Consider the following 21696-nt stretch of genomic DNA (forward strand, 5'->3'; position numbering starts at 1 on the left):
TAAAACAACAAAAATATAATTTTTCCAAATTAATACATAAATTACATGCTGTTCTATTCTACATCACAGTGACTTTTCTGTTTAATTAGACAAAATTGTTTAAAAATCCCCAACGGAAGAGAAATGTGCGAAGATTACCAAGGTATTTGAGCAAAGAGGAATGAATAACAAAGCGGAACTTATCCTCTCAGATGCTGTGATTTCAAACCCTGCCATGAATAGTCTGCGTGGCACAGAAACAAAGGGCAAGAACTCAGTACTCATCACCTTTAGGGCACTGGGTCTGTTACTCCTTCACTAATTATCATGTGCCCCATAGAGCATGCCCATGGGGCTCCACTGCATCCTGTTTCTATCATTTCGATTTCCACGCAAACATCTCAGCTCTCCTCTATGTGTGACTAAGCCATAAACAAAAAGCAGCACCATGCTTTGGAGAAGGACCATGGACATACAGATGTCACCTTCATCTCAGGCTCCCAGGCCATTAGAGTAGTCATGACCCGTATGAGCTCGTCACAGGGGAGTATACTGGTGGTGCACATACCCGGAACTGGAAAATCCCAGCATACTGGTAGGAGTAGCTTTGGTCTACCAGGATCTTCTGCAGACACTGTGGGTTCTGGGTCAGGGAGCCCAGTGCTGCCAGGAACCAGCAGTCTCCTGGGAGTGGGGTGGGGATAAAGCCATAAGAAGACAACTTGGTTGTACCTGGAAATACCACTCCCAACATTTTATGGTTCCTGGGTACCAAATCATCCAATGATTGCAGCGTGAATATCGATCTGAAATCTTTGAGACCAGAACATTTTCAAATTATTTTAAATTTTGGAATATTTTCACATACATATTAAATGACATTGGAAGGAGACCCAAATCTAAATATGAATTCCTTTATGTTTCACATACATCTCCCTCATATACTCAGACTTACTTTTCTTACATCTTATTTTTCACACGCGTGTTTTAACTATGATCTCCCATGTGACATGAGGTATATAATTTTCTTCCTGTGATACCATGTGGTACTTAAAACATTTTTTGACTTTTGAACAGTTAACATTTGGGGGTTTTGAGCTAAAGATGTTCAACTTATACTGAATTTTTGCCCAGTATAGGCCTGAGGAAGAAAATTGGGGAATAAGATTTACTGAGCCAGTTCCAAGCAAGATCAGGAAAGGGGTATAGTGCTGCCAGTGTAGGTATTGGGGGGTTGAGGGACATGCTCTTGTGTGGAATGACAGAGAATCCCCGAACCAACTTTGGCAATTAAGGGGTTCAACTTGCCTCCTGATTCTTTTTCCTAGAATTTCCCAGGGTTGGCATTTTTTTTTTTTTAAATCACTAAACCGTGTCAGCTATGATACTTTCTACAATTGTACAAGCCACACTGGTATTTTCCTTAGCTAAAGTTTGCCCTGACTATTTCTATACAACAGACTCTCCAGCCCATGCAGGAGTTTATTTTATTTTCCCTTGAGGGATTAGTAGCCTTGACTTTCTCCACAGGTATCTAAATACTCAATTTCCCTTTCTCAGTCCCCCTCCTTCACTACCAATGCGATCAATTTTCTGAATGCTCTTTCATACCAGCCGCTGTGCTCAGAGCAGAAATCACAAAGGTACCCTCAGACCCCTTTCTCCAGCTAGGGGAAAGCCTAATGGGCAGATTACAGGCTTGTAGCAGGATACAGGGTTGGCATGGATAGAAGCTAGATACAGAATAGGTACCTATGAACTAGGCTTAAGACAATGATTTCTCCTGTGAAGACCAAGGCTAAAGGATGGGGTGGGAGCTATGGCATCTTACCTGCTCTTCCTTGTTGAATGTCAAACCTGCTTGCATCTTCCAGAATGAAGTGAGGGGGGCCAACGGATAATTCCTTACAAAAGAAAAGGAAAAGCTGTGAACCTCTTTCCTCCCTTTGTGCATCATCAAACATATCATCCACTTTCCCCTTGAGGGATAGAGGTTAATTCTTAAATAGGTGCTTGAAATAGGAATTGAGAAATTTTGCTTTGTTCTTCAGGTTTTATTGCTCTTAGGGAAGCAGGTGGTAAAGGGATGGGTACGAAGCCAACAAGACAAGCAACAAACGCACAAAGAAACCGCACAAGGAAATGACATACATAAGGTCTGAAGATCTTTCTATCAAATACTCAGTGTCTGCTCCCAACAAGCCCGTGTTTGATTAGAAGGTTATAAACTAAAACTGAATGGTATCCATTCATCAGATGAGGCTTTGAGAAATATCAAGATGGCAGTTTTTCCAAGAAAAGCTTTTCTGAGGTAGTATCATGCCTCAGAGATGAGCTTGGCCATTCCCAATTCTAGACACCACCCCTGTGCTACCAAGCTTCGGATTTCCCAGGTCTTTGCCTACCCTGCCCCCACCTACTCAGAGACTAAATCTGGGAGACTGCTGTCCTCTCCTGGCATCTAGCCCACACATATTTTCTGGACACTGAAGAGGAATACTATAGTGTCAGTGGGACAACATCTGGAGGAGTTTGGAGGACACTCGGCAAATGGAGTATTATGAGAGTTCCTAAGTGGGATCTTCAGGCACTTTTAGGACACACCGGAGTAAAGCTCTGGCTCCTACTCTTCAGAACCTGTCATCTTTGTGGATTTGTTTCCTTCACAAAGCCCAGGGACTTTTCTCTGTGACCTCTCTGTGTTGCTTTCTGTCTATTGTATGTGCTTGCATAATTTGGTAATTGTTCTGCTACTGTTCCCTTTCACATTGACACTAAGTCCTTGCAGATCAGGGTCTTAGTGGCCATAAAAGGACAGAGACCTCTACCATATACAGCCCTTCAGTTCTTGTACTGCCAGGGCTTCCCAGTGACAGTATAGGCCAAGGATATGCCAAGGTGCATGCACCTGCATTTTCTCAAGTAAGGGCATCTTCATGCCAGCCTTCACTTGCCTTGTCAACAGTGAACTGACCCCCTCAGATACCAGGAGAGGTGCAGTTTGGCTGTCCTATGGGGCCCCTGTCATAAGCAGGGGCAGGGGATACTTTGAAAGTTCTCCAAATCACATAAACAGAAAAAGCTGCCCCGGGGGCTTTGGTCCTGTACTGCAGAGTTCATTTTAAAACAATGTGGAAGCACTTCAATGACCATTGCTTGTCACTTCTACTAGGAAAAGGAATTACAAGTCTCAGAGGAGGTCTACTATGTGAATGAACACATTCAGTTCCAAAGCTCCACTCATAGGGATAGAAAAGGAATGTGGAAGTATGGTCCACAGTAAAAGCCTACTCAACAAAAAGCATGCCAGGCACCTGAAACCTTTCCAGGAGCTAGTGAAGTCATGGATCTTGGAGAAGAACCTACAACCACCACTTTACTAAAACAGCACAATACCCAACTAAATATCTGTCCTTACATTCACAGATAAGTATAGTGCTCACCCCTCGTCAAAGAGACTTATCTTTGCAATGGATGGAGATCACTGAAGAAAGCTGCAACTCGTCAAAGTGCAGAAAACAAGATCATGTGGTGTACATTTCCATGGGATATCTACAATCCCACACCAAAAACTCAGGGATCATTGGGGGAAGAGGGTGACAGAAAGATTATAAGAGCCAGAACAAGAAGCTCACTGTGAGACTGTTTATCCTAGAATACCAGAGAAGCTACACCTATGAAGTCTCCTCAATATGGCTGCCTAAACATGAGCTGAGCAATGCTGATGCCAATAGACATGCTAACATGGAAAGAGAGGGGGTCCTGAGGTCCTCCAAACACTACAGGCAACCAAGGAATGCTGAGAGTGGGAGGGTCTTCTAAGGGAAAGATCCCCTCACTTTATCCAACACTGAATGGTAAGCCCGCAAATCCTACACGTACAAGTAATATTATAGAATCGATTAAGTTGCATTTATATTTCAGTAATGTGTAGGTGTGTATATGTGTAACAAAAAAAGAAAGCCTTGAGTTTGAGAGAAAGCAAAGGGGAGTACATGGGAGGTGAGAGAGGAAAGAAAGAGAAAGGGAAAAATGTGATTGTATTATACTTTCAGATATTAAAAAAATACTCTAAAAATAAAGTAGGTGAAATATATAGAGTACAAAGTCAGATGTGGTGGAGCTGTCTTGTAATCCCAGCACCCGGGAGGCAGACACAGGTGGATCCCTGAAGCTTGCTACCAACTAGCCTAGCCTACTTGGTAAACTTCAGCTGAACATGAGAGACCTTATTATAAAAGTCAAGGTGGGCAGTAGCTAAGGATAAATGACAGCTGAAGTTGCCCTCCAGCTTCTTTGTGCCATACACTTATGTAGGGTTATGGTTCTGCCACACGCATGGCCTCTTGGGGAGGTGGGACTCAGAAGTTGGGACCCAACATTGTTGCAGGGTGAGTGTTGGGCTGTAGGGAAGCCCAGGGACACCACTCAGGGATAGGAAAGCACAGTCTGAGGTTCGGGATAGCTGGAGATGCCTCAGGGGTCCCCAGACCTGTGATGAGGTCAGGGTCATCTGGTTCTCTGGCTCTAGGATATTCAAGTGCAGAGCTAAGAACAGGGTAGAGGGCATGGGCTGTATCTGGTCCAGGGCCAGGGAATATGGGGGGTTTTGGCTAGTCTCAAGGGGAGAGTTCTTGGCTTGATGGGCAGTGGTAGGCTTGGGCTTGGTGGAGGTTGTGACTGGGAGTGCAGAGAGGCCTTCTACGGGAGAGGGTGGCTCCACTGGTGAAGACCTTCTACATGACTCTCCAAGGTAGATCTTGATGAAAAGAGGCAGTCCATGGCTTTAAGGCATGTATTGTCATGGCAGAAAGTGGATGTGTTAAACCGTACCCCACTTCTCAGAGTGGGCCTAAAATTAAATACCTTTTGCAGGGAGGAGTGTCTGGGAAGGAAAGCTTATTGGCCAAGCCCTCTAGGCTTTTAGATACCTCATTAAAATGAAGATCTGTCTTGAACCACAAGTCATGTGCTCTACTTGTGAAAAAACTTGGGGTTTTGCCCTATGTGACTGATGGCCACAGATCTATGGGGGTTGGGGGCTGCACCTAGTGACCAGGGCCTGATGCCTAGGAGCAGGCAAAGTTTCTATCATCCCTTCAGGGTCTCCAAGGCCTTTAGCCTCAGCTCAACTGGAGTCCGCACTACCTTTCGTTCATGGTCCCACATATGTGCACATATAACACGAAGGTAGAGACCATGGAGGTTTGAGGCAGGAGCATGGCCCATCCTGCAGTTATTTCTATCCATTGCTCTGCTCCTCAGCTGCTGCTCCGTTGGCTTTGGTCCCATGACTTGCTCAGCAGAATGTTGTGTCTGGAAGGTTTCTGCAGACAGATTGCACATAGAATCTTGCCCTAACATTTCTCCTCAGGTGACCTGGAGACCTTGAACATTTCCTTCTTTGCTGTAGCTCAATTTAGGGACAGTTGAAAGAGTTGAACTCTGAAGCAGGGTGATGACCACCATTTATAACATCTACTGAGCACTAGCTGCGGTTCCCCTATTCTAGTCCCTGCAGGCTCCTCACGGACTCACCAAGCAGGAGGCCTTCCATTCTGCAAATGAGGAAGGATGTGGAACACTTAACACAGGATCTGACAGGGTTTGTTGTTCAATAATTATTGATTTCTTTCTCCTGTGTGATAGCTGCAAAATTAAAATGGCTGTGCTCATAGACAAACCCAAAGCCTTGAATGCATTCATTATTAAACAAGACAGAATCAAACATAAATTAAGCAGTCAATTCATAGATAATGGAAAGAAAGAGACAAAATAGGAGGAAGGAAGTGATAAAGAATGCAGCCTGTAAGTTATAAAATAAGCCAGAAATACAGCAAAAATAATAAGGTAAATAAATTGTGATGCTTAGGATAGTGTCTTTACGTAGAACTGACCTCTAAAGAAACCCAAATAAAAGTAGATATAAAAATGGGCTTTGGAAATATAAAAGCACAGCAGGAAATTTTATATTGATCAATTAAAAATACTAATAACTTTCTAAAAAAGAATTAATGACAAAATGGCTTAAATTAATAAATTATACCCTCAGATCAATAACCTTGGTCAATATTTTTAAGATTCCAAAGACTATCACTCTAGTATACCCATCTATGTAGTTTTCCTGCTGAATTCTCCTACACTTTTAGGGGATAAACATGTCCTGTGTAATCTACAGTTTCAGTGTTAAGGAAAGAAAAGAACTGTACTGCCAATTAAGAAGTCAGTGAAGCTCTAGGCTAAGCCAAGCTGCCCTGAGCAGCCTACCTTTCTAGAGGGCCCTCCATTCTTCTGCTGCCTCCCATTCACCTCCACCAGACTCCTGATCTCTTTACAGGTAAGCTTCCCTCCCCCCACCCATCTTCCTGCTCTCTGAGCCCCCTGGGACAAAGCCAAGATTCCCTGAACAGCCTGCTATCCCAGGGAACCTCCACCTTAGTCTACCTTCATCAGACCTGAAGCTCCTGAACCATATAAAGTTTCAGGTCTGGAACCATACAGCTTAAGTATACCCATCAGAGGTCTGCCACACCTGGACCATTGAGGTTCAACCCTCTGCCCCTGCCTCCCACCCCCAAATCTGGACTACAACAAGAACATCCAAGATTCAAAACCATCCAGATGGCTAAAGGCCCTCAAAGAAACACAATCAACAGGAGCCAGAGCAACATGACAGCTCCAAAGCACAGCTTTACATAGTGCCCCATCATAGTAAGCTTCAGATATCCTCACACAACCAAAGCACAGGAAAGCAACCTTAAATCCAATCTTATACAGATGACAGAGGTCTTTAAAGAAGACATGATTAAATCTCTTAAAGAAATACAAGAGAAAGCCATTGCAGTACATTGAGCTCCATAAGAGACAGCACCAGGGTCTGTGCCTCATGAAGGAAAATCAACTGAACATGGGCAAAGGAGATCCTAAGAAGCCAAGAGACAAACGTCCTCATGTGCATTCTTTGTGCAAACCTGCCGGGAGGAGCACAAGAAGAAGCACCCGGATGTTTCTGTCAACTTCTCAGTCTCCAAGAAGTGCTCAGAGAGGTGGAAGACCATGTCTGCTAAAGAAAAGGGGGGATTTAAAAATATGGCAAAGGCTGACAAGGTTTATGAAAGAGAAATGAAATCCTACATCCCCCCAAAGGGGACACCAAAAAGAAGTTCAACAACCCCAATGCACCCAAGAAGTCTCCTTCAGCCTTATTTTTGTTCTGTTTTGAGTACCGCCCAAAAATCAAAGGCAAGCATCTGGCTTATCCATTGGTGATGTCACAAAGAAACTAGGGGAGATGTGGAACAACACTGCAGAGGATGACAAGCAGCCCTATGAGAAGAAGGCCGCCAAGCTGAAGGAGACGTATGAGAAGGACATTGCTGCCTACAGAGCTAAAGGAAAACCTGATGCAGCGAAAGGGGGTGGTCAAGGCTGAAAAGAGCAAGGAAAAGAAGGAAGATAATGAGGAGGATGAAAAGGATGAGAAAGAGGAGGAAGAAGAGGAAGATGAAGATGAAGATAATGAATGAGTTGGTTTTAGTGCAGTTTTTTCCCTTGTCTATAAAGCATGTAACCCCCCTGTACACAACTCACTCCTTTTAAAGAAAAAATTGAAATGTAAAGTTGTACAAGATTTATTTTTAAGTTGTACAGTATATTTTTTGTATAGTCAACTCAATACCAAATGTGTCTTTAGCTAGCCATGTCCTGGTGGTATTTTCAGTAGCCACTAACCTTGCCTGGTACAGTCTGGGGGTTGTAAATTGGTATGGAAATTTAAAGCAAGTTATTATTGGTACACAGCACAAATTAGTTATATATGAGACAGTAGTTTGGTTGTCTTCTTTCTTTTTTTTTAATCTTCAGTTGTCTTGGAAGCAGTTTATATGAAGATAATTGCTTTGTTAACTGAATACCACTCCGTAATTGCAAAAAAAAAAAAGGCTGCTTTCTTGACATTCTGAATTCTTCTAATTAAATACATTTTTTATTAATAAAAGAAAAAAGAAATACATAAAAATACAATCAGATAGAGATCTTTAAAAGGGGAAACAAGTAAATCCCTTAAAGAAATAGAGAAAAATACAATTAAATAGGTGAAGGAAGTAAATGAGACTTTGCAAGACCTAAAAGTAGAAGTTGAAGCAGCAATGAAAGCACAAACTGAGAAAATCCTGAAGATAGAAAACCTAGGGAATAGAACAGGAATAATAGATGCAAACCTAGGAGATGGAAGACAGAATCTCAGGCATAGAGGATACAATAGAAGAAATTGATATGTCAGTCAAAGAAAATGTTAAATCTAAAGACCTCCTGATACAAAACATCCCATAAATCTGGGATACTGTGAAAAGGCCTAACCAAAGAATAATAGGCATAGGAAAGGTGAAGAGTCCCAGCTCTAAGAACCAGAAGATATTCTAAAAAAGAAATCTTTTGGGGCTTAAAGAGAAAGATGCCTATAAACATACAAGAAGCTTATCGAACCCCAGTTAGACTAGAAAATAAAAGAAAATCTTCATACACATAATAATCAAACACAAAATTTATAGAACATAGAAAGAATACTAAGAGAAAAAGGCCAGGTAACATACAAAGGCAGACCCCATCTCAATGACACCAAACATCTCAACAGAGACTCTAAAAGGTATCAATTCACAAATCCAGTCCTACAGAAAATACTAGAAGAAAAACTCCAACCTAAAAAGGATAATGAATCCAAGAAAACACAGGAAATAAGTAATTCCATATCAACAAAACCAAGAAAATCACACAGACACAGACACAGACACACAGACACACACACAAACACACACACACACACACACACACACACACACACACACACACACACACACACAAACACCACCAACATCAAAATAACAGGAAATATCACTCACTGGTCCTTAACGTTTCTCAACATCAATGGACTTGGACTCAATTCCCCAATAAAAAAGGCATGTGGGGAGAGAAAAGATGTGAAAACAGGATCCATCATTCAGTTACATACAAGAAACATACCTCAGTCATAAAGATAGACATTACCTCAGAGTAAAAAATTGGAAAAACATTTTTTAAGCAAATGAACCCAAGAAGCAAGCTTGAGTAGCCATCCTAGTATTTAATAAAATAGGCTTTCAACCAAAATTAATCAAAAGAGACAGGGAAGGACATTTCATACTCATCAAAGGAAACATCTACCAAAATGATATCTTAATTTTGGAAATCTATGCCCCATACACAGTTACTCACATTTGCAAAAGAAACATTGCTAAAGTGTAAATTGCATATTGAACCCCACGTATTAATAGTGGGATATGTCACATAAAACCAAGTATACTGAAACTAATAGAAGAGGAAGTAGGGAAGAGCCTAGAACAAATAGGCACAGGGGAAATTTCCTGAACAGAACATCATTGGCTTATGCTCTAAGATCAAGAATCGATAAATGGGACATAATGAGATTGCAAAGCTTCTGTAAGGCAAAGGATGGTGTCAATAGGACGAAATGACAACCAACAAATTGGGAAAAGATCTTTATCAAGCTTACATCTGATAGAGGGCTAATATCCAACATATACAAAGAACTCAAGAAGTTAGACTCCAGAGAACCAAATAATTCTATTAAAAATGGGGTACAGAGCTACACAAAGAATTTTCAACTGAGGAATACTGAATAGCTGAGAAGCACCTCAAGAAATGTTCAACACCTATAGTCATCAGGGAAATTCAAATCAAAACAACTCTGAATTTCTAAAGTCACACCAGTCAGGTTGGCTAAGATCAAAAACTCAGGTAACAGCAGATGCTGGCAAGAATGTGGCGATAGAGGAACACTCCTCTGTTGGTGGTGGGATTGCAAGCTGGTACAACCAATCTGGAAATCAGTCTGGTGGTTCTTCAAAAAAACTGTACATAGCACTACCTGAGGACCCAGCTATACCACTCCTGAGCATATACCCAAAAGACACTCTAGCATATAACAAGGACACATGCTTCACCATGTTCATAGCAGCCTTATTTATAATAGCCAGAAGTTGGAAAGAACCTAGATGTCTTTCATCAGAGGAAAGGATACAGAAATTGTCATACATTTAAACAATGGAGTACTACCTGAGTATTAGAAACAGTGATTTCATGAAATTTCTAGGCAAATGAATTGAACTAGAAGATATCATCCTGAGTGAGGTAATCCAGTCAGAAAAGAACACACATTGTATGCACTCACTGATAAGTGGATACCAAAAAGCTAGGAATACCCAAAAAACAATTCACAGACCTTAAGCTCAAAAAAGAAGGAAAGCCAGAATGTGGCTGCCTTAGTCCATATTAGAAGGGAGAACAAAATACTGACAGGAGGAAACACAGGGACAAATAGAGGAGCAGGGACTGAAGAAAAGGTCATCCAGAGACTGCCTCACCTGAGGATCCACTCCATATGCAACCACCAAACCCAAGCACTACTGATGATGCCAAGTAGTGCTTACTGGCAGGAACCAGATATGGATGCCTCCTCAGAGGTTCTGTGAGAGTCACACAGATACAGCTGACAATGCTTGCAGCTAACCATTGGCTTGAACACAGGGAATGCAATGAAGAAGCTAGAGGAAAAAACTGAAGGAACTGAAAGGGTTTGTGATCTTATGGGAAGAACAACATTATCAACCAACCAAACCCTCCAGAGCTCCCAGGAACTAAAATACCAACCAATGAGCACACATAGAGAGACCCATGGCTTTAGTTGCATATGTAGCAGAGGATAGCCTTGTCTGGAATCAATGAGAGGAGAGGCCTTTGGTCCAGTGAAGGCTCATTTTCCCAGTGTTTAGGAATGATAAGGCACTGAGGTGGGAGAGGGTGGTTGGGAAAGGGAGCACCTTCATGGAAGCAAAGGGAGGGGGAGGCAGGATGGGAGTGGAGGGAAAGGAGATTACATTTGAAATGCAAATACAGAGAATATTAGATAAAATGAAAAATAAAGAGAAAATAGTAGGAGTCTTCAAAACCCTACTCTCACTAATTGACAAAACATCCAGACAAAAGTTAAACAGTGACACAAGGAAACTAATACACATTATGAATCAAATGGCCCCAGCAGATATGTATGAAATATTTCACCTAAACACAAAAGAATATACCTTCTTCTCATCATTCCATGGATCTTTCTCCAAAACTGACTATATATATTCATTTACAAAACAAGCCTCAAGAGATACAAGAAAATTGAAATAATACCTTATATCTTATCAGACCACCAAGGATTAAAGTTGGACTTCAATAAAGACAGAAGTACTGAAAGTCCACACACTCTTACAAATTGAAAAACTCTCTACTCAATAATATCTGAGTCAGGAAAGAAATAAAGAAATTAAAGACTTTGTAGAATTCAATGAAAATAAAGGCACAATATACCCAAATTTATGGAACACAGTGAAAGTAGACTTAAGAGGAAAGTTCATAGCTCTAAGTGCCTCCATAAGGAAATTAGAAAGTTATCATATCAGTAATTTAAAAGTACACCTGAAAGCTCTAGAAAAAAAGAAGCAAACATATCAAAAAGAAGATCAGGGCTAAAACCAATCAGTTAGAAACAAAGAAAGCAATACAAAGAATCAACAAAACCAAGAGCTGGTTCTTTGAGGAAATCAACAAGATAGACCAACTCTTAGACAAATTAAGCAAGAGACAGAGAGACAGAACACAGATAAACAAAATCTGTAATGAAAAGGCCGACACAATAATGGAAACCGAGGAAGTTCAAAGAATCATTAGGTCTTGCTTCAAAAATCTGTAGTCCACAAAATTAGAAAATCTTAATGAAATAAAAGATTTTCTAGACAGATTACACTTCCATAGTTTAATCAAGATGAGCTAAACTACTTAAACAGCCCCATAACCCTCAAGGAAATAGAAGTAGTCATTAAAAGTCTTCCAATTAAAAAAAAAAAAAAGGCCCAGGGACAAATGGTTTTGGTGCAAAATTCTACCAGAACTTTTAAAAAAAATAGCTAATTCCAATATTTCTCAAATTATTTCACAAAATAGAGGCAGAAGAAACTCATTCTATGAGGCCACAGTCACACTGATAAATCTAAACCACATAAAGACTCAACAGGAAAGAGAACTTTATATTGATTCCTCTTATGAACATTCATGCAAAAACACTAGATAAAATATTCACAAAATAAATACAGGGACACATCAAAGCCACCATCCATCAAGATCAAGTAGGCATCATCCCAGGGATGGAGGGATGGTTCAATATACGAAAACCTATCAACATAACCCACTATATAAACAAACAGAAAAATAATCACATGATTATCTCATTAGATGCTGAAAAAGCCTTTGATAAAATCTAGCACCCCTTCATATTGAAAGTGTTAGAGAAGTCAATGATACAGGTCACATATATAAACATAATAAAAGGAATATACAGTAAGCCAATAGCAAATATCAAACTAAACGGAGACAAACTTAAAACATTTCCACCAATATCAGGAACAACACAAGGATGTCCATTCTCTCCCTGTCTATTCATTATAGTACTTGGAGTTCTAGCCAGATCAATAAGGCAACTAAAGGAGAACAACAGGATAAAATTGGAAAGGAAGAAGTCAAAGTATCAATATTGGTGTAGTGTATGATGGTATATATACAGAACCCCAAACATTCTCCTAGAGAACTCCTATAGCTGATAAACACTTTCAGCAAAGTGGTGGGATACAAAATTAACTCAAAAAAACCACTAACCATCCTTATATAAATCATAAATGGGACAAGAAAGAAATTAAGGAAACAACACCTTTTATAATAGTCACAATAATATAAAATATCTTGGTATAATTCTACAAAGCAAGTGAAATATCTGTCTTCAAGACCCTGAAGAAGATAGTAAAGATATTCATGATCATGAATAGGTAGGATTAACAGTGAAAATGGTCATCTTATCAAAAGCAATCCACAGATTCAATGCAATTCCAATCAAAATTCCAACACAAAGTTTTATAGACTTTGAAAGAACAATTCTCAACTTCATATGATAAAACAAAAAATCCAGGATAGCCAAAACAATACTAAATAATAAAAGAACTTCCAGAGGAATCACCATCCCTGACCCCAAGCTATACTACAGGTCTATAGTTTTTATCACTATTGCACATAGCATGGTATTGGTACAGAAACAGACATGTTGATTAATGGAATTAAATCAAAGACCCAGGAATAAACCCATATACCTATGGACACTTGATTTTAGATAAAGACAAAACCATACAATGGAAAAATGGAAGCATCATTAATAAATGGTACTAGATGTCTGAATGCAGAGGAATGCAAGTAGATCTGTACTTATCACCCTGTACAAAATTCAAGTCTAAGGGGATCAAGGACTTCAACATTAAACCAGATTCACTAACTAAATCTCATAGAAGAGAAAGTGGGAAATACACTTTGGTACAGGAGACAAGTTCCTGAACAGAACACCAATGGCTCAGGCTCTAAGATCAACAGAGGGCAAATGGGACCTCATGTAACTGCAAAGCTCCTTCCGGAAGGCAAAGGACACTGTCAATAGGACAACCAACAGCTCACAGATTTGGAAAGAATCTTCACCAACCTTACATCTCACAGAGGGCTAATATACAAAATTTACAAAGAACTCGAGAAGTTAGTTAGTTAGAAGTTAGACACCAACAACCCAAATAATCCAATAAAAAAAATGGGTACAGAGCTAAACAGAATCTCAACAGAGAAATGTTGAATGGCTAAGAAGCACTTAAAGAAATGTTTAAAGTCCTTAGTCACCAGGGAAATGCAAATCAAAATCACCCGCAGAATCCATTTTACACCTATCAGAATGGCTAAGATAAAAACAAACTCTAGAGATAGCACATGCTGTTGAGGTTCTGGAGCAAGAGGAAAACTTCATTGTTGGTTGGAGTGCAAACTTGTACAACCATGCTGGAAATCAATTTGGTGGTTTTTTTTTCTTCAGAAAACTGGGACTAGTTCTATCTCAAGACCCAGCTATATCACTCCTGGGCATATACCCAAAAGATGTTCCAACATCTCAGAAAGACATTTGCTCAACTATGTTCATAGCAGCTTTATTTGTAATAGCCAGAAACTGGAAACAACCTAGATGTCCCTCAACTGAAGAATGGATCAAGAAAATGTGGTACACATTGGAATACTATTCTATATGTATATATTACACACACACACACACACACACACACACACACACACACACACACACATACATGCATGTATGGTATATACTCACTTATAATTGGATATTAGCCATAAAATATGGGTAACATGTTGTGCTCCACAGACCCAAAGAAGCTAAACAAGAAGAAAGGCTCAAGTGAGGAAGCTTGAATCGCACTTTGAATCGGGAATAAAATAGTCATAGGAGGTAGTTGGACAGAGGAACCTGAGAGGGAGGGAAGTTGGTGAGTAAGTGGGGAAGGTCCAGGATCAGGTATGAAAAAGAACAGGAGAGATGGCTAGACAGCCATGAGAATGAATGCGAGTCTGAAACATGGCCTGGAGCGAGGGAGGTGCCCAAGTATCAATGGAGGTGACCTTAGCTGTGTTTCATTATATTGGGGATATGGAACCTGAAAAGGCTGCCTCCTGTATCCAGACAGGAACCATAGTGGAGTGAAAGAGACACCATTCCACCCATAAAACTTTTAACCCAAAATTTATTCTGTCTGCAAGTAATGCGGGCACAGGGGATTGAACAGAGACTGAGGAAATGGCCAAACCAGTCCAACTTGAGACCCATCCCATGGGCAATCAATCACCAGTCCCTGGCACTATTAATGATATTCTGTTATGGTTGCAGACAGGAGCATACTGCTCTCTGAGAAGCTTCACCAGCAGCTGATTTAGACAGATACAGCCACCCACAGCCAAACAGTGGATGGATCTGGGGCTCTTACTGAGGAGTGGGAGGATTTGATTGTGGGTCATGAAAGGAATAGGAACTCCACAGGAAGACCACAGACTCAACTAACTTGGACCCTCTGGGCTCTCAAAGTCTGAACCACCAACCAAAGAACATACACAAGCTGGACATAGGTCTCCTCACACACATGTAGCAGATGTGCAGCTTGACCTTCATGTGGGTCCTGAACAACTGGAGTGGGGCAATCTCCCAAATGCTGTTGCCTGTATGTGGGGCATGTTATACTAGCTGGGCTGCCTTGTCTGGCCTCAGTGGGAGAGGAAGCACCAAGACTCAAAGAGACTTGAAGTGGGGAGGGGACATGGGGGGGGGGGAAGAGCACCCGAGCTGAGAAAAAGGGGAGGAGTGAGGGGGAAAGAATTGTGGGAGGGGGTGATAGGGAGGGGGTAAGTGACTCAGATGTAAAGTGAATACATAAAACATTTAAATTAACTTTAAAAAAGAAACCAGTGAATTCTTATGTACAACATGAGGGTGAAAACACATGTACACATATGTACACATCTGTACACATGCACACATACACATGCTGACATCACAGATCAGACTGACTTAGACTAGCTTATCATCACGTAGTAGTTTATGTAGGAATGAAAAATGCAAGTATAGTTTCATTTTGGGATTTCTTTTTTTTAAAATTTTATTGGATATCCTCTGTATTTACATTTCAAATGTTATAGCTGCCCTGCTCCCCTCCCTCCTTCCCTCAACTTGATTCCATGAAGGCGCTCCCTCTCCCAAACACCCTCTCCACCTCAGTGCCTTGGCTGTTGATGGTGTTGTTCTTCCCACGAGGGTGCAAATCTTTCAGCTATATAACAGGAAATAGCATTTACAGGGACCAAAAGTAGGAAACTTTATACCCTTTTGCTAAATGTTATGAATGCATTTGAAAAACACACATGCTTTTACCAAAATAATGGATGTTATAAGCAAAGCAAAACAAAACAAAAACAAAAACCAAAAACCTCAAAAATACTAGAAGCAAAAGAAGAGGAGAAGGAGGAGGAAGAAGAAGAGGAAGAAGAAGAAAATATATAGAAAAGTAGCTAGTTAGGAACAGAATAGACCTGAAATTATTGGCCAACATCAAGTTTTCTAGAAAACAGTCGTATTGATTGCATCAAAGTTGGGCACAGTCTCAACAACTCCTGTCCCCTAAGGGTCTGCCTCATTTCTCTTGCTGGGCCTGAGGACCCTAGCCCTCGATCAGAGAGGGAAGGCAGGAAGGGGTATTGTGCTGGTCCTTGGAGGCATCTTAGGTTGCACATCTGGCTTCCCAGAGAAAACCCTATACAGGACATGTGCAAATGTGACTGAGAAAGAGCAAGCTCTGGGCCTGGAAAAGTCCCGGATTAGCAGGTGGCCGTGACAAGCCAGGGAAGTGGGGGCACTGCTTGTGATAAGATCTTAAAACAGATCTGTGCTCAGCTACCACATGATGGTGACTCAGAATCAGCTGGCACTTTTGTAGACCTTCCACACCTGTGAATCAGTTGGCAGTCAGCCAGAGGTAGCATTCAAGATTAAAAATAATCCCATGGTAACTCTGAGGCCCACCAGTGGTAAGAAAATCAGGCTCAGAGGAATTTAGTGGTATGTTCCAGATCAGTTTGCCATGTGGGTCTCTCTTCTCCTTCCAATATCCTAGTAGCCAAAGTGTTCCCAGCTTGAAGTGCTTGATTTTGTGAGATATACAGACAGAATCTTTGAGGATCAGAAATGTTAGGTATGCTAAGGAAGTTGTAGTAGTTAATGTGATATGAAGATTTAACTGAATCACAGGGTCATTTATCTGGTAAATATTCTCTCTGGTTGTGTCTGTCAAAGAAGGGGTGGGTGAGGTTCATAGTTGAATTAGTTGACTCAGTAAAAAAGTCTACCCTCACAGTGTGGGTGGGAGTATCCACACTGATCAATCCATCAAATGCCAGCATATAACAAAAGGGAGAAAGAATTTGTTCCCCACTTGAGATGACAAAATGATTTTCTCCTGGTCCCAGACTGGACCTGTGGGTTTCCTTTCTTTCAGGTCCCTGACTTAAGACTTTCCTATATTTCTAGGTGGCAGACTGTATATTGTGGTATTAATTAACATCCCTAACTTTGTATTTAATACTTTGTAACAAATTTCTCCTCATAAATTCATCAATAAGTTATATATAAATATATTAATACATATGAGCATATATTGTCAATAAAAATATTGATAAATCATTAAAACTATATAATTATATATCAGTGCTATATAGATAAGCAAACACATATAAATATATATCATAAATTTTGCTATATATTTGGAAAATCTGAATAATACATAAACCATCAATAATCATCAAACTAAGTAACTATTAAATTAAGTAATCATAATGACTTAGGTCTAGGCTCTAGGTCCCTTTCTCCAAACCAGGTTTGGATTACTCTGTTATATTAGGGATGTGAGAAACTCATGTAATGCAAGTCTTGGCAAACACCCTATCTGAAGTGGCACCACAAAAGAAACTATTCTCCATCATCTTTAGAGGTATCAACCTTGTATAAGAGTATTTGCCTCAGGGTATTTTCTTTGAAGACTTCTCATGAATTTCTCACACAAGGTACTGGTACTGTGTAAGAGATCATGAATAATAAATAGTTGCCTTTGCACAGCTGTGACTAAAATGCCTGGGGAAACTTAGAAGAAGACAGATTCATTTTGGAACACAGTTTGGGAAGTCAGTTTAATGATACCCTTAGTAGTAACATTGTGACATGGTTGTTGGAGACTGGATAGAAAGTAGAGAACAGTCAAGGCATTGGGGAATAGGAATACATTTCAAAGGCACATCCTTTAATGACATACTTCCTCCTTCTAAGCCCTACCTCCTAACACTTCCAGAACCATCTAAAACATTGCCTTCCTTCAGCATACAAGCCTCTGGGAACTTTGATATTCATCCTGCAACACTTAGACTCGGCATCTTGTCACATAGCCTTCCAGATGGTGACTGGGATTTTCTTTGGATAGGTAGCAATATAATTCCTTTGCTATTTTTTTCTGAGAGAATTATGATGTGTTGGCATCCCAGATTATTATTTTCTTGGCTCAATGGCAATTGGCTTTTGGCATAATTATGCTGGTACCTTCTGCCACAATCATGTAGTATGGCACAGGTTTGGTTTCACCCCATTGATTTAATCTATGAAAAGGAACAAAGAGATTGCCTAAGAACAGAGAGATTGACTTTCTGGAGGGGTTGGTTCCTGGTGGACCATGTGAGGTTGGAGAATCTGATAGTTCATACATTGTCTCTGACAACTCAAAGCCAAGAATATAACATATAACATGAGGTTGCAATGACACCTTATAGGGGACAATGTATTGTGAGGTCAGGCACTTAGGTGTTGGATTGTGTAGCTGTGTAACTTCAGACTGGCCATTCTTCTCTTCCCACTTTTAAATGCAGAATCAGATTAGTGGTGGTTCCTCATAGTTTTAAAATTCTTTCAAAGAGTTTAAACCCATAACACTGTGTGTGCCTTGGTCTTTCTCTGAGCCTGGGCTAGGTCACTTGTGGTTCTTGTTCGTGGGGCCTTTCATGTCATCACATCTGCAAGCTACAGTAGTCAGGGACACCATAGTAACGATGAAGTATATACCCAGGTTTTCTTTTTTGGACCATATGTGGAAAGTCTGTCAATAAAAATTTTCTCATGTGTACACATGAGCTTGAAACCTGAACAAGTTACCTGTAGATAGTCACCTACACACTCATGCATTGATTTATTTCTCTAAATTCTAACAAATCCTATTAGGCATGAGAGTTCATGTGGATAAAAGTGTAGCATGTGGCCTTGGGAGTCTTGATCTCACTCCTGGGTCCTTCTCTCCTTCTCTCCCTAATGCTGTCCCCTCAGTTGAGCTGTATCACCTGTCCTAACCTGCTTTCTTTCTTGTGACATTAAAATCAATAAAAGCTGCAAGTAAGATAAGCTATATGGAAGCCTTTAGAAATTATTATACAAATACTAGTATCACTAATTTGGAAAGGAACACATTAAGAAATATGTTTGGGAATATATGCTGAAATGAACAATGGATAGAGCATGGGTCATCCCCAGCGCGTGAAGCAGGATGGGAAAAATGAACATGGCCCCTAGCTGCCTGTACCGTGGATTACTAGGTAGAGTCTCTAAGAGTCATTTCCACTTGCCTCGGTTTCTCCTTGATGCCCAGGTTGAGATGCTGTTGTAATTAGATAATTAGACACCCTCAGCTCTTTCTAAATAGGAGTGTTATACAAGTCTCAACACTATAAATAAGGCCTCATATAGACTGCTCAGCACCTTGGTGAGGGAAGCAAAAATACTTTCTAAGTGAATCTCATCTTTCAAAACAGCAGAGGAGGGAAACTGACCCTTCAAAATTTCCTTAAATAGAGCTTTCCATCTCCTGAGGTGGTAAAGACAAAATAAGGGAGCCATGACTGAGGGCCGACTGCAAAGGGCTTATGGGCCCAATGACACAAGACTTATTAATATATCCAGCTTTCTTGAATTACCATTGAAACCCTACCTGGTTTTCCACTGACTCTTTTATTCCCCCGAGATATGACTGTCCAGTTAAGGTAAGAGGTTTTTTCTTCAGAGCTTGGTGTCTTGAGTTCTTTTTCCTGTGTGTATAACTGAAACTACTAGTTGCATAGTTTTAGACAAGATAGACACTCCTATTCTTTCCAGGGAGTCATCAGAAATCACCGACTGTACAGCCTAGTCTGGGCTATTTAATATGCCCAGTACAGTCCATGTTCTCAGTGCCTGAGAACTGCTCTCACTAGCCTTTATAGTAGTTTCTTGTTTTAGGCTGAGCTGGCAGCTTTGGAGGCATGAGGATATAGTACCAGTCACCCGAAAGCATTTGCCATTTAGTTCCTATACATGTGTCACGATGAGCCCATAAGATACTTCAGTCCACTGCAGTGTTTCCTACTGAGCTTCATGCTTCAAACCTGAGATAGTTCTAGGAGCCAGAAGGGATCACCCTCCTGCAAGGTAGCATCAGTGGCCATCTGCTGAGGTGGGGGAGTCAGGGTGATTTGATTGCCACCCTGTGAGACCACCCCAATGTCACAGGAGTCTGTGATGTCTAAAGTCCTTTTATAGATGACCAAGGCTTTATAAGACTAAGAATTTGATTATAAAAGAGAGAGGCAGAGCAATTATTGAAATTCATCCTGTGGTATAAATGACTTACATAATATATTCCTTTTGAGTAAATTCTGGTAGGTAGGAAGAAAGGAACATAAAGGCACTGACACCTGGAGAGAATAAAGGTGACAGACTGATAGATGGGCTCAATTAAGGAGGTGGAGAGACCCTAGAGACCAACCAGCACAGCCTCCGTAACCATGATACACCATTTCACCAGTCATAGAACTGAGATGTTTTAATCTAGCTGTGGTCATTATCAGAACTGAGTTAGAAACCATGGTTCAGGCTCTGCCACTGAGCACAGAGCCCTCCCATTTTTTGGACTGGATATAAAACCACAGCAGAGAAACCAGATGAATCTTATTTTTTCTATCTTGTTTGGTTTAAGGCTGGACCACACTCTTTTCACAAGGAAATGCTATGGCACACAGCTCCCAGATTCGCAGGCATTGCTGTGCTCCCAGATGGGGCTCACTCACCTGTGGTCTTTTCCACTCCAATTTTGAAAGGTGCTTTCCCCTGAGCAGCTTCTGGCCAATGGAAGATGCCTCAGCAGGAAATGTATCATCGATAAACAGCTGGCCCCTGATCAGGCAACGATCCCGTAAGGACCTAAAGTCCTGATTCTTGAACTTGACCACGGGGGTTTCTGCATCATGTGCCATGCCTTGCTCTAGAAGTCCTTCCTTCTGGTGAGAGAAAGGAAAATGATTAGCGCCAGAACATTCTGATGCCTCTCACTTCTGTCTGATCTGAGACTAAGATCTCTGCTGTCTATGACATAAAGACCCTGGGTGGGCAAGCCTTAACTAGAATTTAATATTCACACTTCCTGCTCATGTTCAGTTTGGTATACTGAATTAGCTTCTCAAGTGTGTTCTCATATGCATCAGAGACTCTGAGGGCATTTGTTCATTTAATGAACATTTATTGAGCACTGACCTTGTGCCATACACTCTTCTAAACGTTGGCAATCCAAAGATAAATACTTCATGACCTTTATCCCCAGGGGACTCATTACCAAGTGAGGAAGATGAATTAGACATTTCAACAACCAGCTATCATTCAACAGACACTACTCAATTAAAAATGTGTACAAAGTCCATGGCCGTGAGGAAGAGGTGCTATAATTCTTCTGGCAATCTGGGAGGACATTCCCATAGGTGGTAACATTTGAATCTTGCCTTGAAGGGAGAATTTGCTCACTGGAGAAATGGTAAGTAAATTTTAGGTGGTTGTAGCTGACTTGGGTAGCAAGTCCACAGTCATGGGGCATGGGAGAATAGGAAGTAACTTGGAAGGCTTAGTGGGGTTCAGTTGGGAATGAAGTAGTTAAGCATTTGGGGGAAATTGCTAGAAAGACAGATTGAGAAAGTCAAAAAACTTTTTTTTTATTGTTTTGCCTTGTTTGGTTGTTGTTTTGACAATCGCTTGCAAGTGTGTGCATGTGCGATTGTGTGTGTGCTTGTGTGTGTGTGTGTGTGTGTGTGTGTCTTGGGGGCGGCATATAAGCTGCGTTCTGATATCTTTAGTGCCCTCAGGAGAGACAG

The 21696-nt window shown here is 40.8% G+C and overlaps 1 protein-coding gene across 1 annotated transcript in view; it reads right to left on the bottom strand.

Annotated features, from left to right (window-relative positions):
- CAPN13 (calpain 13) overlaps positions 1 to 20811 on the bottom strand; it is a gene marked incomplete at both ends in the record, with an annotated part of 63580 nt that extends 42769 nt beyond the window's left edge. The window contains 3 exons of the mRNA XM_080939355.1: positions 548 to 663; positions 1811 to 1889; positions 20626 to 20811. Coding sequence (XP_080795481.1) covers positions 548 to 663; positions 1811 to 1889; positions 20626 to 20811 — 381 coding nt within the window. The remainder of the gene's footprint in view (positions 1 to 547; positions 664 to 1810; positions 1890 to 20625) is intronic.
- Between the last annotated feature and the right edge of the window lie 885 nt (positions 20812 to 21696).

Source organism: Micromys minutus, assembly GCF_963924665.1.
Source record: "Micromys minutus genome assembly, chromosome: 1".
NCBI classification, from domain to species: Eukaryota; Metazoa; Chordata; class Mammalia; order Rodentia; family Muridae; genus Micromys; species Micromys minutus.